The 19,837-nt window shown below is 52.8% G+C and overlaps 1 protein-coding gene across 2 annotated transcripts in view; it reads right to left on the bottom strand.

Annotated features, from left to right (window-relative positions):
* TDRD7 (tudor domain containing 7) overlaps window positions 1-19,558 on the bottom strand; it is a 50,740-nt gene extending 31,182 nt beyond the window's left edge. Inside the window, exons 1-5 of one of the 2 annotated variants that reach the window (XM_067315346.1) lie at window positions 19,376-19,558; window positions 16,203-16,424; window positions 11,817-11,958; window positions 7,926-8,139; window positions 1,006-1,091 (exon numbers count right to left, since the gene is read on the bottom strand). In XM_067315346.1, coding sequence (XP_067171447.1) covers window positions 1,006-1,091; window positions 7,926-8,139; window positions 11,817-11,958; window positions 16,203-16,409 — 649 coding nt within the window. In that variant the 5' untranslated portion in view covers window positions 16,410-16,424; window positions 19,376-19,558. The remainder of the gene's footprint in view (window positions 1-1,005; window positions 1,092-7,925; window positions 8,140-11,816; window positions 11,959-16,202; window positions 16,425-19,375) is intronic. The other variant, XM_067315347.1, reaches the window with a different exon arrangement.
* Window positions 19,559-19,837: the final 279 nt, after the last annotated feature.

Genomic DNA, 19,837 nt, shown 5'->3' with positions numbered 1-19,837 from the left:
AAGCCTCATACATTTAGTAAGCTATTGATCTTCAGCTGAATTTTCACCACTACAGTTATTTTCATTAGGAGTTGCTAATGTTTCTTCAGAAAGGATCCGGGCAGACAGTGCAGATATGCCAAAATCCTCAGCCATGCTGCCTCAAGCACATGAAGAGATGAGGAAAGCCCTCTGCTGCTGAGAGGCTACATTGAGGCAACATCCCAAGAGGCATGCAAGATAGTTTCTTTGAGTACAAGCACAACAGCAAAGCTGCAGCAAAACATCCAAGAATATTTTCCTCAATTCAGAGAGTAGTATAAAATGCACCAAGGATTTGGTCTGTTTGCTCTGTGCTACTGCACTCCAAAGAACCTCTCCAACAAAGCAAAGAAGGAAACAGTAACTGTCCATGCTAGTTTCACACAGTCCATAAGCAGAAGAAAGGCAGTCATCAGGCAAATGGGAGGTTCATACCACTAGCTCATCTGCTCCCTCATCTCTACTCCTTTCGCCTCCCAGAGAAGTGTATTTGCTACCAGACCTGTAGCTTCACAGCTCAGCCTGGCTCAAAAAAAAGCTAACATCATTTGACAAGCTTGTCAAAGCTTAACTGCTGGGAAGCAAACAGGCAGAAGGTCTTCTTCTGGAGAAGTAGGTTTGTGTGCTTGTATTCATGTGACTGCTTACTCCTGAAAGCCAGGATTTCACCATCCTCGGTCAGATCCACACCCTCACAGTGAAGTTAAGCATACTCCTTCTGTTTCCAAGCTACTCACTACAAAATGGGCTTTGACATTTACTGCACAAGGATTTTTCTGAAAGACTGATAAATAGTGGCAGACAAGCAACTATTTAAGTTTCCCCATGAACCATGACATCAGAGTGAGGAAGTTCATTCACAGAATTTGGTTCTCACTCAAAATGATCTTCATTCAAACTGAGTCAAGCTGGGTTCTACTTAGTAGAACACCCAGTCCAACACCAGCAATATGGACAAAAATACCTCCTCACAAGCAAATTTACCATTTAGATCCACAGAAGAGCTTCTGGATAGGTGAACCTGCAGCTCCTTCTGAAACCGTGGTGGAATAGTCAGTCTCTTCTCAGGCCTGAAAGAAAAAAGAAAATTGCTTCAACTCAGCTCCTAGGCTCTAAATACCATCCCATTTGCTTACAAGACCTATACTTAAAATAAAATACATTCCACATACTTCTAGCTGGCACTCTGCACAAGACCAAAATTGACACTGTCCTGGCTTGGAAGACAGCCTGATCGGCAGTAGCAAGACAGATCAACAGGTGGTTTCTTGTTCAGCCTGCTAACCAGATTATTGTGAGACACAAAATTCAGTAAAAAGGCAGTAGCAAAAGGGACAGCATCTATGCCCAAATCCACAACCGACAGTCTTAATGTTTGACACGGACAGCCTGACAATTCAGTCTTTCATCTCACTGGCTTCTCAGTCTTTTCAGCAAGTACGCTTGCGCTCACCTTCTTGGTGGCCATGTCCAAGTCTACTAGAAGTGTTAGGCTTCAGAAAACCTAAAGACAGGAATTCAAAGCCTTTCTGCAAACACTGTTGCTACACCATTTAATGCGTTGCTCTCAGAAGCACTTTCCAACAGAAAGGACACAGGAGTCATGCTTGCACATGTTCTTCCATGCTCCTTCTGAAAGCAGTACCTTATACTGGGAGCACATTCAGCACAATGAGCTTCTGACAGTGGAGACATTACAGCAGTGCACAGCACACCACTTACACTGCACGCAAGACAGATAGTAACAGCTGGGGAAAGGACCTCAAAGGCCAGGAGCAAGTGCTTCCCAAAGACATACACCCAATAAAAAACTGCATTGCAGCAGTCAAGGTGGCAAATGCACCAAAGCAGCTTTCCATGGAAACACAGCTTGTCATTGTCAACGCCAGACAGCTCCTGGAAGGGCACAGAAGACCACTGCACATGCACTGAGCACACTCTGCCGATGGTCCTTCAGCAAGGGGCTAGTGAGGAGGCCAGCCACCTCTGGCGTCTCTGGACATCTTTAGAGGAAAACACAAACTTCACCAGTCACAAAAAAATAAAGGGGGATTTTTGCAGCTTCACCTGGGCTCTTGTAAGTGGTGAACTCTTGATCATTACTAAACACCTCAGTGTTTTGCACATACTGATGTTAGGACAGCAGTCAAATATTGCACTGAGATTAATATCAACAGCAATAGGAAGCCAAAGCTAGCACACCATTAACATAGCCCTACATTTCTTCACAATGACACAGCACAACCACAAATATGAAAATGGCCTCCCACATTCAGACCACTTCTAAGCAGCATCCTCTAGATTTAACAGGACCCCTTCTCCCCTACTTTTTTGCTATCCCCCTAAGACGGCATAACTCCTCCCCAATCAGCTATGAGGTGTCACTTGAACAAAAAATAATAATTCTGTCCTAGGAAAGGGTCCAAAGCATTGCTAGTCCAGGACAGCATCTTACCCAAGCCAGAGAGAATGCCCTAGCAGTGCTCAGCAGCAGACCAACTGCAAGCACATCTGGGAAACACATGTGGTATGAGACTCAACAGTACTAAGACAAAGGTCATCCATGCCAAACTCAGAAGGACCAACAGCAGTCACAACAAGGAAGTCTGGTCCCTTTCTCCTTCAAACACCTCTCTGTACATATGTTTACCACCATGGACAACTCCAAGCTGAACACACACCTGAGGAAACATTTCCCTCAAGGGAAGCAGACTCCAAGAACACTATCACCATTGCTACATGGCAAGCAAAACAATCCCACGCACTCAGTCACATCAGTAACAAACTATCATGCTACTGCTGCCTCTCAGTATGGATCAGTAGCATTTTGGCCCTCAGCACCACACACCATCAACACCACCACAAGCCACACTTCAGGTGATGTGGATGATGCAATTGCAAGGTAAGCCTGTGGCAACAGGAGCAAGGTTTCAGTGATCTGCACTAAGGCTTGAAGGAAAGTCTAGAATCAAGCCCATCTTTCTGGCAACAGCCAGACAACACCTGCAGTCACCTCCCTTCTTAACCCGAGAAGGATTCTCCCTGCGAAGCCAGGAGAAGGGCAGCTGTTACCCTCTTTAACCATGCCTTTGGGAATGTGTCAGAAAAGAGCCCTGGAACAGAGGACTGGTGCTGCCCTTGTGTTGAGACACATGAAAGCAAATTTAATTTCAAATCTTCTTAGTATTCAGAGACAACATGGGATATCTTCCTGAGCTTCCTCTGCTGTGGCTCAACAGCTTCCCATGGAACAGAGCAGGTGCTATGGTCAGCCTCAAGCCCTGCAATGGGGCAAGGATCCTGTGACATGCTGCTTGTTGATATGGACCATGGTGAACATCTTATTTCTCCAAAGATGGATTGGCATGGAGTCAGAGAGCAGCAGGGCCAACAAAGTTCTCCCCAGCACACAGACATGGCAAACTCAGATCTCTGGAAGGCCTTGTGTTCCTCAGCTGCTGGAGAGTACTTCCAGCAGACGACCTCCCAGCTGCAGCAGTAACCATTGATCACAAGAGAAGACATCTGCAGGATGGCACTTCAAAAATGCCTGACCAGCCACACAGCCCTGCAGAACCCCTATGCATAGCTGTAGCTGAACAGCTAGTTGCATTGCTCTCCCACAGCCCACTGTTTCGGAGAGGAGGGAAGGCAGACCTCTCCCTGCCCATGACAGTACTTGGCAAGGCTCACAACATCCACCTCAGCACTATCCATGGGCTGGAAGACCAATCCCAGCAGCATAGGTTGTGAATGCTGCCTGCTGGTCCAAACAAGAGGGTTACTGAGCAGCTCAGCCTGTTCTCATCCATGCTGCTGCTTTCCACCTTTGAGGATCTCTGATGTTTGCACTATGAGCAAGGTCTGTCCTGCTTTCTGTGGCCTTGCAGGTCCACAGCAACACCCTCAGAACAAGGCAGTGTGGGAACACATGCTGACAACCTGGTGGCAGGCAACTCCCTATAAAGGCAGCCTCTCAGACCCTGCAGCGCCAGCTGCACGCAAGCCTGTGAGGGCAGCAGCTTAGGGCAACCTGACAGCACCACAGCTACCCTCAGCATTTCCACCTCAGCCTTTCGGGGTCACAGAGCACATAGCAGACACAGCCTGTCCCCCTCCACCCAAGCCCAAGCACCAGCAAGACCCAGAAGCTACAGCCAGGCAGATCTCACAGCAAGGCACCACAGACCTTTGAAGGCCACCGGAGACGGGGCAGACAGACTCTGGAAGCCGCCACAAGGACACTGGCATCTGCAACCTTGCTGCAGAGCCTGGCGAGCCAATGCCCTGACGAGGGCCCGCTGGAGCACCAAGACAGGGCAGCGTGCAGCCCTGAGCCTGGCGCTCGGAAGACGCCCTGCCAAGACAAACAGCAGGGATCTACCATATCACCACAGAAGCTCCTGAGGGCAGCAGAATCCTAGAGGCAGCTAGGGCACCTCTGACACCGTGCATGTGCTCTGTTACGAGGTCAGGAAGCGCCTGGGCTGGGAAAAAAACCCAGAGAAACAGCACAAGGACGGCACACCATCCCCGCGCAGGATGGGGGGCACAGACAAGCTCTGCCTCCTGTGGAAACAGTGGGAATCCTCCCGCTTTCAGGGCTTCTCTCAGTAAACCTGTGCTGCAAATGCTCTGCCAGGGTCACAGGCCAGGACTGGCTCTTCTGTGAGAACGCTGCCCCGACTCTGGGCTGGCGCCCGGGAGGCTGCGACAAGCCAAGCATTTCTGCAGACACTGCTAACACGGCCACTCACTTGCAAACTCTTCCCGCTCAGGGCCCAACCACTCCAGGCAACTTGCTCCCCTAAAAGTCCAAAAACCCAAGCAAGCCGCTCCAGCAGCTCCAGGCTCCCAGGCATCCCCAGCAGCCATCGTGTCCACCGGCGACCTGGCCGTTCCTCCTTCAGATTGGCCAAGAGAGGAGAATTAACACAGCCACACCAGACCCAGATGTGCCACGCACAAGCTTCTGTCCACAGCATGGGCCCCTCCTCCACAAACACCCCCCTAGCAGCCCCCGTGCTAACGGGACTGCACTGGGACTCCTCCTGGGGGCACAACGTGTCTTCTACTCCAGAGATACCTCGGCCAAAGCAGCCTTTTCCGCCGCCTTCTCCAAACAAGCAGCGTGGGGACTGACACTGGAAATCAAAGCAGGAGAACGCTGCTCCCTAAAACAAGCTGAGGGGAACCTGCCGGAGAGGATCAGAGACAACACCACAAGAAGCAGCAAGCTCCCTTAGAGAGCCTGCAGAAAGCTGCCACCTAGCCAGGTTCACTTTTGAGCATTACGGAAGGCTTTCTGGCCTTCCAAAGACCTACCTGACCAGGGCAGTGAGGGCTTTTTGCTCGGCCTGTCACACCACAGGCACTACGCCTTTCTAAGCCTGGGAAAGTAGGCTTGGGCTAGGAAACGCCACAGGCGGGAGAGCCTCCTTCGGTCCCACTGCAGCACAGAGGCAGAGCAGACTCCATCAGGGCAGCAGACACTTCTCCTACTGGGCTGCCACCGACCTCGGCCAGGAGCAAGCACCAGCAGCGTTTAGCTCAGCCAACGCTCAATGTGCTTCACCATCACGAGGCAGACGGAGCAGCCGACCTCGATTCTCCCTGGCCCCAGCCTCTCTCTCCTTTGCCTCCTGCAGCAAGTCCTGGCCTCCTCCCAGACCCTCGTCCCCTTGCACAGCCGCTCCCACCTCCTCCTCCTTCCTCCCTGCTCAGGCCAGCGCTCTCCTCTTCCCACCAGCTGCAGCTTCCCAGACCCCTTGCTCCCAACCTTTCCCTCCTGCTGCTGTCACCACTCTCCTCTCAGCTCCTCAGCAGCCATCCTCTGCCCACGACTCCTCGCCAGCCCAGAACACACCTGCTCACCTACCTCTTGCCTTGCCCGCTCTACTCCTGCTCCTTTCTCCCCAGGGCTGCCAGCACGGCTGAGGGGGCACAATGACGCTCCCCACACAGCGCTCCCAACGCTGCCGGGCACGGAGCAGGCAAGAAAGCCGTCCTGCTTCCTGGTGCCGCAGTCTGGCCACAACATGCAGCAGCCAGCTCAACAGCAAATCCAGAGCAGACAGCTCCCTCGCTCCCACAGCAAACGCAAGTGCGTGCAGCAGGAGCAAGGACAGCCGGGAAACACTCGGCGCAAAAGGATGCCGGCTGCAGCTCCTAACTGGGGCCTCGACATTCCCAAACACTTGCCCCTACGGCCACAGCCGGACTGCCCAGGCACAAGTATTGCCTCCGGGCCTGCAGGAAAGCCCTTCCCCAAAGCCAGCTCACAACCAACCTGATGAGCATCCGCAAAGACTGCCTGCCCCTTCCCTGGGCACCTGCCCCTCCAGCAGCAGGAGCAAGCTTTGGAAGAACGCAGCCCGCGGACAGGCGCCTGCACAAGAAGCTCTGGCCCCAGTACTGCCAGCGCAGCACACGGCTGTAAGGAAGGGCCTCTCGCAAAGCGTCGGGAACGCGAAGAGGCACTAGCCTTGACCTTCATGACAAAGCTAGGCTCAGCGCAGAAGCCGAAGCAGCTGCTTCTCTCACGACCAACGTGAGCTGCTCCTCGCTTCCCCTGCCTGCTCCCCACCCTCTGGCACACACAGCACTCGCCCAAGCGAGGTGGCAAAACCCTCTCGCTCTTTCTCCGGGCGTCCACAGAAAGCAGGCACCGCCGCAGCATTAAGCTGGCCCCCTGCTCCGTGCTCTTCACGGCTCTGCCCGCTTGCAAGCGGCATTCCACTCGCCGTTCGCTTCAAAGCGAGCCTGCGCTACAGCCGAGCCCGGGGCCCGGCGAGGATTACCAACACAATCGCAGCTACAGGACGCTCGGCGCAGCCACAATGAGGCCACGACGAGCACATTCCCCGCACCAGCATCCGATGACCCCGGGCAGCCGTAAACAGCACAGAAAGAGAAACGATGGGGCAGCAGTTGTGTAAGCCGAGGCGGATTAGAGGTGCTCAAAGCAGAGCTGAAAACCAGCGTGCAATGCTAACCCAGCAAAACAGCCGCGCTGGCCCTCTGGCCCTGCTCCAAATTCATCCAAACCTCACCAGGCGGCCGCTGCCTTCGAGCATTCGGAGAACAGCACAAAAAGACTAACGCTGCTGGAAATAAGGCGGCTAAGAGGCAACAAGGAGCCAGCTGCAGGCAAGAATTACCCTCTGCAGCACTCTGCATCGCTGACAACCTGCTCAGAAACCCTTCTGCTTTCCGGACCGCTGACTGCAACAACTCATCTCTCCGCTCTAGCAAACAACTACCCTGCCACACACAGCTTTCCTGATGGGTTTGCGCAAAGCGCTCGCCAAAACAGGCGCCAGCAGGCCAAGCACAGCCGGTGGCTTCGGCAACATCCAAAAAGGCAAAGGGTCGCCCTGCTGCTTCCCACGCACCTACCCACATTCAAAGATTACTTTCCGAAAGAGCAACAGCCCAGACTCCCACGTCCCAAAACGCACCGCTGACATGCCAAGGATCAGCAGGCTTCCACTACAATCCACACAGCCCAAGTGCAGCGAGCACGTGCATTCACTCACGCTGCTGGAAGGCAATCGAACACGACATGCTGCTGCTCCCAAACACACACTTTCCTCCACCCGGTTTTGCTAGTGCGACGGCAGCAGGAGCACTGAGCCCTCCAGGCAGCCTTCAAGCTCCTTCCAGACTGGAAGCACCGCAGGTTTCACTGACAAGCTAAAAGCAAGCAAAGCCCAAAGTCCTTCCCGCTCTCCCAAACCCCACAACAGCGCTTGTGCATAAGACTAGCAGCAGGAGTGTTGAACCTCTGCCACGTACACCTACCTGCTTCCTGAGCACTGCCACAACCCCCACCTCCTCACCCCATTAAAAGCCAGTTCTCTCCACCCCATGCCATTTTGTCTCTCTCACACACACACACTGACCTGTTTATCACAGTGACATGCCTCTGCATGGGAATTTCTTTAGATGGTCCACTTCCAGCGGCTGGGGGCAAGGCAGGCAGGGCACTCTCTGCAGTGGGTTTCACCACTCCATACGTCATGCCTCTGCCTCTTTGCAGGCGAGGGACAGGCCTCTTGCTGCCTTCTTCTGGGGTACTCATAAACTTGGGTTGCCGCAAAGTTCCTTTTGGCTTTCCTAAAGAGTTTGCAGATGTAGCCATGAGTAATGCTGTCCCACTTTCTTGACACAAAAGGTTCCTCCACCCAACCCAAAGAGTCTTCAAGCACAGCACAGAGCTCGCTCTAGGGAATCCATACTTTTGCAAAAGAGATTCAGGAATGACACTTTCAGCCACAAGCTTTGATCTCTTTGCTACAGCCTGATGTCAACAACACCCAAGGACCAGCAAAACCACAATTCGTATCTCCATATGGCAACATGCAAGACATATGAGACCTGTGTCTCACTACAGTCATGAGAAACCATGCAGCTTGTAAGATACCAAAACAAGTCCTGGCTGATTACCCATCTTCCAGGCTGCACTTTACCACCACTGGCAGCACTGCCAGCAACCCAACAGCAGCAAGGTCTTTCAGACAGGTAGTGCATTCAGGTTAACTCCACCTTCCTGAGACAGCTCCTGAACAACCGCCTCTGAGGGCTTCCTCTTTTTTGCCTCCTCCCAAACTCCCGCCACACAATAGGAACATAACACGCTATCCTTTAGGTCAGATTTTGCTAAACAAGTTTTTGGTCACTTCACTGTTTATCTGCTCCTTGTACCAGACCAACTAGAATATACTTCAGAGGAGTATTCCCATGCAATATAGTGAACAAGCACAGGTTTACAATCATTTTCATTAAACTAGGATATGAGTCACCAGTTCAGGTACTCAAACAAAGGGTGGACTGCTGGTACATCATTGGAAAACAAGAAAAAACAAAATCTTCAGTACAGAAAATATCAGAGAGACTCAAAGGGGTTGTAGTGAAATGTGTGCAGAACAAGGGCTCCTGAAGTTTAAAGCTTGATACACCAGTTGAAAGCTGGATGACAGGGCTGGATGTGTTCCTTTCAACAGCAGAGAAACTCACTACCTTACTGCAGAATTCACTGTTGCTCCAGACTCACAAGCAGCAGGGCCTTGCCTGGGAAAGGCAGAGTCACTTCCCTTCCTAACAAGGCAGCTCAGCTCCCAGCAAAGCAGCTGCTGAACTGCTGACTGATATCTGGGAAAGTAAGGCTGACCAGCACCAAGCTCGGACTACCTGGTAGCTCAGAGCAGTAACCAGTGGGGAAAGTGGCTGAGCTGTCCTTGTGGCAGGGCTGCAGACTCCAAACCAGCAGGAGTGGAAATCAGGAACTGTCATTCCTGCATAAGCTGTGTCCCACCATGCAGTCACAGCCCTATAGGTCATTTCAGACATCCAGGAGAAGACAGGGTCCATCTCTAAGATTTTCCTATGACTCTCAATCACTAATTCAAGTCTCAAATACCACTGCCCTCGTGGGCCAAGGCCAAAGTTCCTTAGGCAGGTTTGAGCCTCGGCAGACACAAAAAGTTCTGCTGCAGAAGAAAAAAGCACCTCTCTTCCTCCTAACAAGATATCCACCTGTGTGACAAGATGAGAGTGGGGGCAGGAAGATCCAGAAGAGGAAGCTATTAGCCAGGTTCATGAAAGAGAAAGCTTCTGCGCAGGCTCCCTCGCACCTGGAGAGGGTACCTCATGATGCCTCCTCCCACCCTACTGTCATCTGTCCAGAAGAGCTGCCAGCCTGGCAAGCCTCCACTCCTGCCTCCAGCAAGACACAGGCATTCACACTACCTAAACTAGGCTCCCAAGCCCGGACACCAAAAGCCTTCTGGCCCCAAGCAAGCAAGCCTTGACTCCACAGACCTCCCAGCAGGAAGACCAGCAGCAGCAGCGAACACTGGCAGAAGAAAGGGAAGAGCTCAAGGGGCACAGAGGAACTGCACAGCTGCTGGCCCTGGACAACATCACCACCTCGGCACCCATTGCAGCCGAGCAGGGAACCTTGCGGCCCCAGCAGACACCACGCCGTGCAACCAGGGGACTCCAAAGGCCCCCAGCCAGGAAGACACTTAGCCACCTCTCCAGAGAGAGACAAAGTTGCTAGTCCATCTCTGGCCTTTGCTACCCTACATGGCACCTGTCTCTCCTCAGATGGTGCAGAAGAGCCCCTCTCCCAGCTTCAAGACATGCAAGCACCTCCAAATCCTTCCACGCCAGGAGCTGCTCAAAATCAAAAGCGAAGCAATGGCACACATGCTCTCCAGCTTGCATAAAAGGTGGCAGCAGCAGCAATCACAAGGCCAGCCAGGGAGCCCACAGCTTCCCTTCAGTCAAAGCAAACAGCGCAGGTTGTCCCAGGACGCTCTTTGCATGTCCAGCGCTATTGCTTTCAGGGGCAACAAAACCAGCTGCAGCTCCTCTTCCCTCTCCCAAAAGCTACCTTGGCAGCCACAGCATTTTCCCTGGCACACTTGGAAACGAAAAGGCAAGGAGGTCACTGCAGGAGCATCACCAGCCTCCCCAGCACATGCAGCTCTAGCTAGGACTGCAAGGAATCGTTGCTTGCCTTCCTCTGCCAGGCACTTCCCATATGCTGGTGCTGCCAGGGAGGAAGTGGGCACGGAGAGGCAGCAGGGCACAGGGCAGCCTGAGACAGGGTTGCATATGCACAGACATTTATTGGGGGAGGTCCGTTCCTGATGGCGTACACCAACTAACAGTGAAAACAGTTCTGTGGAAAAACAGGGAGAGAAACAGAGACAGAGAAGAGAAGGGGAAAACTCCCCACCAGTCACCCTGCAGGAGCAGCCACAGTGCACCAGGAAAGCGCCGCCTCCTGCACTCTGCTGGGGCTCTCTCCAGTGCAACCACTGATGACAGTGAAGACGAAGATGATTATTTTCAACATGCCTTTTCCCAAGCACTACATCCTTGCACTGGGACCTCTTCCAATTCCCTGTGCAGCATCCCTCCTTGGGACACTATCAGCCCTGCTTGGACCATGCTAATCGGGTGGCAGCACTGCCTAGGGAGGTTCTGCGCACACGTATTCTTTGGTAGTCTTTCTCAAGTAGTTAAAGACTCCTACATGCTGTGTTGTGCACTGGCCTGGGTCTTCTCCAGCTGAAACCAACATCTACGAAACACACCATGGGGAAGAGACCCAACTGTCAGGCCAGTGCTACTTGCTTCCCTGACACATCACCATAACACCAATATCAGGCTTTGCTGGTGCAAGGCCTGGACATGAACAGCAACAGAACAGCCCAGGAACATGAGGGAGGATTGTCCCAGAGGCTCTGGAAAAATACTGCCACGGCCACTCAGGTGAAAGGGTACCGAGCTGCAAAGAGCAGGCCCTAGGCACCAGCAATGCCAGGGCACAGCTGCATGTGCAACAGCAGCGAGAGCTGCTAAAACAGACAAGGTGAACACAGGAGGAGGATGGGGGGGGGTGCCCCTATCTCCCCAGGAGGGCAAGGCTCATCCCTGCCATCCACCAGTGTCCCTGCTCTTCCTCCTCTAAACACCCACAAACTCACAGCTACCCATCTCATCCAAATCTTAAATTCCACCCCCACCAAACGAAAGGGCAGCCACAAGAAAAGCCAGTTGTCATTTACAGCTCAGGTACACCCTTGAGAAGGGCTTCCTCACACACATTACCCTCTATGCACATCTACCCCTGACAGCAACACTCTGCCATAACAACTACTCTTAGCAGAACCACACAGTTGGGGGCAATCAGCGCCACTTGCTCAGAACAAAGACTTTCGCCACAGCAACTACACATCCATTTGATGCAGGCAGCCCTTGCACAGCTTGCTGGCTCTTACCTACTAACGTGACAGGAGCCGTGTTCTTCAGCCTCATCTGGCAGTTCACTTGTCGTCCCACTTTCCTCTTGGAACTCCTCTGCCGGGCTACCAGTTGAGCAATCCGCACTGTCTCGGTGCAAGCAACAGCATGGCAAGTGACCTGCTCAGGGCACCAAAGAGACAAGAGCAAACTGCCGCTGAGGTCCAACCTTCGCCACAGGCACAACCCGCACGCACAACACCATGCTCCCAAGCAAGCACAGGCACTGAAAACAGAGCTCAAGAGCAGGGGACAAAAGGACTCCCTCAAGAACTTTGTAGACACCTCTGAAATTTAGCTGAGAGATGCTCAAGAAAAGAGAAAACAGCTTTTCTAACAGAAGAAGCAGGAGGAGGACAGAAGGAGAAAAAGCAATCACCAAACACAGAAAGCAAGTCATCGCTCAGCAGCAACACCCTGCTCAAGACCTCAGAAGCTCTCCTCAGAGTCTCAGCCAGAACCAAAAGCCCTATGGAAATACAGACATGGCAGGACACCACTCAGAACAAGGCAACGCTCTTGACTTGCAACGGGGCACTCCAGCGCATCTTCCCTCCCTTCTTCTTCCTCCACTGCTCAGCCCCAGCACCTGCAGCTGCCTGGCTCAACTCACACTCCCAACACCTGCAGATGCTGGGGGTCTGTCTCAGATCCTTCAGAAGAAAGGCTCTTCCCATCTGAGGAGCTCCTGCTTAGAAATCACACAGCAAACCTGCTGCACAGTCACCCCCAACACAAAAAGCATACCCACCAGTGACAGAGCTTGGGCTGGCAACCTCTCCACACACAGCCTCACCAGCACAGTGCTTATATGCAAAGAGTCACACAAGAGCTGAGGCTAGAAGCAACCTCTGTACATCATCTAGTCCAACCCCATCGCTAAACACAGGGTCAACCATAGCAGGTTGCTCAGGATATAGCCCAGTTGGTTTTGACTAGCTCCATGGATAGAGATTCCACAACTCCTCTGGGAAACCTGGTCCAGCGTTCCACCACCCTCACCAGAAACGGATTGCTTCCTCTCTTTAAATGCAGCCTCCTATAGTTTGGTTTGCACCCATGGCCTCTTGTCCTGTCACTGGGCATCACAGAAGAGGCTGGCTCCATCTTCTTCACTCCCAAACCACCATCAAGAATTTACTCACAGTGAGGAGATGCCCCCCCACAGCCTTCTCTTCTCCAGCATGAACAGTTCCAGCTCTCTCAGCATCTTCTCTGATGACAGATGCTCCAATCCCTTCCTCATCTTTGTGGCCCTTTCCAGACTCGCTCCGCTATGCCCATGTCCTCCCCATACTGGCAAGCCCAGCACTAGACACAGCAATCCACACGTGGTCTCTCCAGTGATGAGCAGGGGGCAAGCATTACCTCCCCTCACCTCCTGCCTGTTCTCTCCCTAATCCCAGGGTGCCATTGGCATGCTTCACTGCAAGGGTGCACTGCTGCCTCAGGGTCAACTTGTTGCCCACCAGGACTTCCAGGGCCCTTTCGGCCACACTGCTCTCCAGCTGGTTGGCCCACAGCTTCTACACCTGATGCAAGGTGTGATTCCTCCCCAGGGGCACCACTGAGTATTTCCCTCTGAGGAACTCTACAAGGTTCCTCTCAGTCCATTTCCCCAGCCTCACAAGGTCCCTCTGAACGGCAGCATAATCACTGGGTGCATCAATCACTCTGCCTGGTTTTGTATCAGCTGCAAACTTGCAGAGGGGCCACTCTGTTCCACCCCCGAGGTGATTCATGAGAAGCTTAAACACTACTGCACCCAGCACTCACCCCGGGGGCACCACCCATCACTGGCCTGCACCTGGACTTTGTGCCACTAATCACAACCCTTGGAGCCCAGCAGATCAAACAGCTCTCAGTCCACCTCACTCTCCACTCATCTAGTCTCTACTTCATCAGTTTGTCAACTAGGTACTGTTGGGAGACAGTCTCAAAAGCCTTACTGAAGTCAAGAGAAACAACATCCATGGCTCTCCCATCAGCCAGTCAGCTCACTGCAGAAGCCTAGCAGTTGTTCACACAGGATTTCCCTTTCATAAAGCCAGGCTCACAACCCCCAGTCACCTTCTTGTCCTTCACCTGTTTGGAAACGGTTTCCAGGAGGATTTACTCCATCAACTTCACAGCGATCAAGGTGATGCTGACTTGCCTGTACTTCCCTAGGTCCTCCTTCTTGCCCCTCTTGAAGACAGCAGTGGCATTTGCTTCCCTCCACTCCTTGGCAACAGCCCCCATCACCACGACCTTCCAAGGATAAAGGAGGGTCACCTCGCAGGGCCATCAGCATCGGCCAGCTCCCTCAGCACTCCTGGGTGCATCCCATCAGGATCCATGGACTTAGGTAGGTCCCATTTTGTTTAGTGTTCCCTAACCTGACCCTCCTCCACCGAGGAGGCAAGTCTACCTTATCCTGCACCTTCCCACTGGTTTCAGAGACCTGGGATTGCTGAAGACTAGCCTTTCCAAGAAACACTGAGGCAAGGGAGAAAGGCAGTACCTCAGCCTTCTGCAGGTCTGTTATGACTGCACAGCCATTCCCATTCAGCAGTGGCCCCATGTTTTCCCTAGCCTTCCTTTGCCTGCTGATACACCTGCGGCAGCTTTTCTTGTTGCCCTTCACATCCCTCACCACATTCAACTTCATGGGCATGCTGGCTTTCCTAACCCCATCTCCCCATGTCTACACAGTGGCTCTGCAGTCCCCCAGTCACTTGTCCCTTCCTCCACCTACACTGGTATCAGGCCCAGCACAGCACCCCCCTTTGCCCACTCTTCAGGCACCTCAGTCAAGAAATTACCATCAATGCAGTCCAGGAACCTCCTGCCTTGCTTCTGCCCTACTGTCTTGTCCCTCCAGCAGATACCCGGGTGGCTCAAGTCCCCTGTGACAACCAGGGCTTGCAGCGGGACACTTCCCGCAGTTGTCTGAAGGAAGCCTCAGCTACTACTACTCCCTGAGCAGGCAGACTCTAGCAGACACCCACAAAAACATCACCCGACATACTTATAATCCTCACCCATAACCTCTCCACTGACTCATCGTCCGTCTCCAGGAAGAGCTCCACGCAGTCCCCCTGCTCTCTCACATAAAGGGCAACTCCCCCGCCTTGCCTGACCGGCCTCTCCTTCCAGAACAGCCTGTAGCCATCAACGGCAGCACTCCAGTTGCGTGGGCTATGCCGCCACATATCCACGATCCCAATGAGATCCTAACTCAGCAACTGCACGCAGACCTCTAATTCCTCTTGTTTGTTTTCCAAGCTGCGTGCGCTAGCATACAGGCACGGCAGAGAGGCACCCAGCTGGGCTGATTTCCCAGAAGGGCTAGGAGAGCTTTCCCACAGTTCTGCCTAGCTGGCACTTCCCTGTCTAAAGGGAATACGCCTGTGAGGCGTCCCCTGCAGCCCTCTTCACTTAACAACATGCTCCCTGCTGTTGCCACACACCTCGCTTGCCAAACTGCTCCTCCACTACCTCGCAGCATGGGTTCCTCTCCCTCTCCAGTCAGCCCCAGCTTCAAGAGCCACACATGCCCTGCAGGGCACACATCGCACCACAGGATGTGACCAACAAGGCTCTCAAGGCAAAAAGAGGATTCCTTTCCCTTTGCATCCTGAAAGGCCCAACTTAGACAACAAGGGCTACTTGAAAGAGCAACCATCAGGACACACTCAACAGCACCAGCACAAACCTTTTCCAGAGCAATCTGCATTCACACTACTGATGCGGCTGCAGCCCACACAGGCTTGGAGCAAGCAAGCAAAGTCCCCACTCACAAGCTTGCTTACCTGCTGCAAAAGGCCAAGCCTGTGAAGTTGCAGCAATGCAGCACAGGAACCCCTTGCTTGGAAGCAAGCCCCAAGCATGCGTTGGCACACTGCTAGGCAAAAGCGTCCACCACGCTCCCCTTGCGGCCAAAGAAAAGAAGCCTAAGCCCACCCTGAAGACACAGTCAAGACACACTCACAAGGCTTCACCTTCTGTCAGTTCCCAGGACAAACCCTGCAATATCCCCACAGAGGGAGAAAAGCTGAGACAGGTAACACAGCTCCACTGTCACACAAACTGCTCTTTCCAACCAGGCATTCTCTTTCGGGGACAATGCCTTCCAACAATCCACTCTTTCCAAATGCCACGCTCCACTCTGCCGGCAGGAAAGCAATGGGTGCTTGGGCTACACCCCCGCTCCCTGCATTAGGGCCTCACACACACACAACAGCACCACTTCACAAAAACCCATGGCACAGGCAGAGTAAAGGGGACAAACCTTGCACACTTCACAAACACAAAAGCTTTCGTGCTGAAGCCACTACTCCTTCCAGCCTGCCACACTTGCCTTGAGGCTCACACCTTCTTACCTCTCCCACTTTATTCTCTTCAATTCGGACCACTCCTGGGATGCTCTCCAAGTAGCTTTCCAGTGTGCGATGCCCTAGGTGCTGGAAGGGAATCCAGTCACCAGTCAGCGACTTGTATTCGCCCTGAAGCTGGGCCAAGGGTACACCATTTTTATGGGAGTGAAGAACAGCTCGCAGCATTTTTGCAACAAGGTCGGCCTCCAGCATCTTCACCTACACCCCCTGCACCCCAAAACAAGAGAAAGAAGTATTTTTACACACACAGACAAACAGCGCCTGCTTTAATACCCGGCCTGCCTACCCAAACCAGCAAGGAACCCACTGCTCGGTGACTCACCTTTTTCCACACTCAGCAGCACTGGCAAGCACCTCACCAGGCACCAAGACCCATTCGCTCCACCACCACAACTACCCTCTCCCCTCGCACGCTCCCACCATGCAGCAAACACCCTCCGGCAAGGCAGCTCAGCCCTCAAGGGAAGCTCTCTTGCAGTACCACATGCCAACAGCTCTGCACCTCAGCTCCAGGAGCCAAGCTCACACCACAGCTTACCCCGCAGTGCCCAGCCTCCACACTCGGCTCTTCACAGAGCAAACCCAGCAGAGCCTAACCCTGCTTACTGAGCGCCGGGATCCTCACGCAGCAGCAGAACAAACAAACCAAAGCCCAGAAAATTCAGCCTCACTGTTCGGCCCTAATCCTGGCCAGAGAAACAAACACCACAGCAAAGCTGTTCAAAGGTTCGCCCAGGCCACTGCTTCAGCTGACAGCAACTCTCACATTGCATCAGGACGTGCCAAAGTTCTGCCTTACCTAGTAGCAAGAACTTTCTCCCTGCACAGCTGGGTAGTTTACCAACCTGTTCAAATCAGGTTTTAAAAATAACTACACATCTCCTACCCATGGGAACTTACAGGCTTGGGCATGCTGGGGGTTTAATGAAGCTCTTTGGTTAAGCCAGCTCCAGGTGTAAAATACCAAAGAGGTTCAAAGGTAGGTGCTACAGGCCAGACAAAGTCAGTCCATGCTGCTCTCTGAAGAAGCAGTCCAAAGATCTCCCTGTAAGAACACACTCAACACTGACTCAGTGTTGATCAAGCTCTCCCGCTCCTGAGCACCAGTCCATATCTGCCCACAGATAAAGGTCGAAGCAGCCGTCTTCCTTGGACCCCATCTTCCCACCAAGCAGAACACACACCAAAGACACTCGTCCCAGTGCTGCTCCCAAAGGCCAAAAGCACCTCACAGAGCAGCAGCACGCAGCACCAACACTCACACCAGCCACCAGACCCTCCCAGGCTGGAAGAGTCCTATGTCTGCAGACTGCTACTTGTGCCTCTCAAGGCAGCTCAAAACTAAACCACAGGCAATCGGTTTTAGCAAGACCAGCAGCTTGGCAGAAGAGGCAGGACTAAGTCAGTCCTTCTCCCGCAAATTCTACAGCAGCTTCTGCAGCACACTCACTTTACAGACATGCAGCAGTTTAGCAACCTGGGCATGTCTGCAGGGACATAGACAGAATGGTATTTATATAGGCATGGACAAATACACATACCTACACACATACCTACATACAGCACTGTCTGATACAGGGGTTTTCATGGGCACAGTTCAGCAAGCTGCTATACGCAAGCTCTTTGGCCCAAAAGGTCTCAGAAATTTCAGCATAATGACTTCTACAACAAAGCTCAACCTGCGTTTCCAGGGATGGCATTTTTCCACTCCAATCCATCACCCAAAGTCTCACTGTCAGCTTGGAAACTCCCACACCACTCTGGGAAGACCCACAGCTCTGCATTAACACAGCACGGGAACAGAAACGGATTCATCTCCTCTAACCCAGCACTTCCTGCTCTCACAGAGCAAATGAGTTTCATTTACTGATCCTGGAACAACCTCTACCACACCCACTTCTACAAGACTGCCAGTTTAACTCCAGGTCACAGACTTACAGAAAGAGGGGACGTCATTAAACACATGCATTGGCACACACACACACATGCAGTGGGCAATACAGAGCAATCACGCTGGGCACTACCATCTTTCTCCTTGCATTGTTTCAGAGACCTAGTCCTTGGAGAAGAAGGCTTGAGAGGACACCCTCCAAAGAGGGAGAGAGGGTAGCGCTCACCCACCAAAAAGAAAGAAAAACACACACTCAAAGTTTGTATTTCTTTGGACGTACCCAGTGATGTGAGGAAGCCACGCATTAAGACAAGTCTCCACTTGATATTAAAGCTACCGACTGAAAAAAAGAATCCATGGGTATACTAAAAATGTAGCTTGGTCTGCAGGTGTGTTCCAAGACTAATATTTTCAAGAGAAATTTCAAAAAAAAAAAAAAAGCGAGAATTGTTGTTGCGGCCTTTTTCTCTACTTTCTTATTTAAGTAATAAACCCAAATTCTTAATCAAGAATCTGACTTCATTATTAAGGTTCTTCTTAAGAGTCTTACAAGTCCATTTATCTGAAATAGCTGAATTGAACTTATGACGATAACATTCGTTTAAGAGAAATTAACACAGTATCTATTATAGCTGGGCAAAAAGAGCGGCAAGGAAGAAAATTCACAATAATATGGGAAGTCAGATTGAAAGGCTGACTCAAAAGAGGAAATTTCAATAAAAAAAAAAAACACGAGTTGGGGGGGCTGTTCAGGAAAAACATCAAAGCAAAGTAACAGAGTTAAAACAGCATAACATTATTATACACCCTAACCCTATACATCCTATCCTTATATATAACATCCTAAATTATACTATAAAGAACAGTCATGAGGATTAACTCACTTCATTAAAGAAGACAACAGGCACTAGGATATAAAGGTTAAAGCCGTAATGCAGTCTTCGGCTTATGGCAAAGACTGTCATTCCTACAGCTAAGGATACTTTAGGCGACCTGTAGTGCCAGGAATGCTTAAAACAAGGAATACACCGAAGCATTAGCGGAAAGCCATACAGCTCGGGCCGGCCTGCAAAGTTTCCTAACGTTATTTCCGCGCTCGAACGCCGCAAGGCACGGGCAGGCAGGGCTTTCGCAGCGCGCCTCGCTGCCCCCAGCAGGGAGGACGCTTCACCAGGAGGAAACCCCTCGAGCACAGACGCATCATTCAAACCAGTCCTCGCCAGCGTCCCGACTGAAACTTTTCTCAGTACTCTTAACCCAGACTTACTCGTTCTCCACTGTCTCCGTGCTTCAGACAGACAAACAGAAAGAGGACGAGAGGACGGTTTTCCTTCGGAGGGAGATCCCCGCTAAGAGCCACCCCTCCGAAAGCTCACGGGCACGAACCTCGGGGACCCGAGCCTCCTCCGACAGGCACAGACCCGCCGAGCGGGGGGCTCTCTCTCGCCGCAGCCTCCCGCTGACAGGCACCGGCGGCCCCGGGCCAGGGAGGGCTCTCGCCGCGGGGCGCCCGCCGTGCCCTCGCCGCCGCCGCCGCCACCTCCCTCCTCCAGCCGGCGGCTTCCCGCCCCGCCGCCGCCGCCGCCGCCGCCTCCCCGCGGGAGTCGGCGCGGCGGCAGGTGCCCGCTCCCCTCGCGCCGCCCCGCCCCGCCCAACCGTCGCGCGCGCGCCCCCAACAGCCGCGGCCCCCGCGCTCGCTCGTTCGCGCGCGCGCCCGGGAGGGGAGGAG

Source organism: Apteryx mantelli, chromosome Z, assembly GCF_036417845.1.
Source record: "Apteryx mantelli isolate bAptMan1 chromosome Z, bAptMan1.hap1, whole genome shotgun sequence".
NCBI classification, from domain to species: Eukaryota; Metazoa; Chordata; class Aves; order Apterygiformes; family Apterygidae; genus Apteryx; species Apteryx mantelli.
This window is presented reverse-complemented; position numbering and strand designations above follow the sequence as displayed.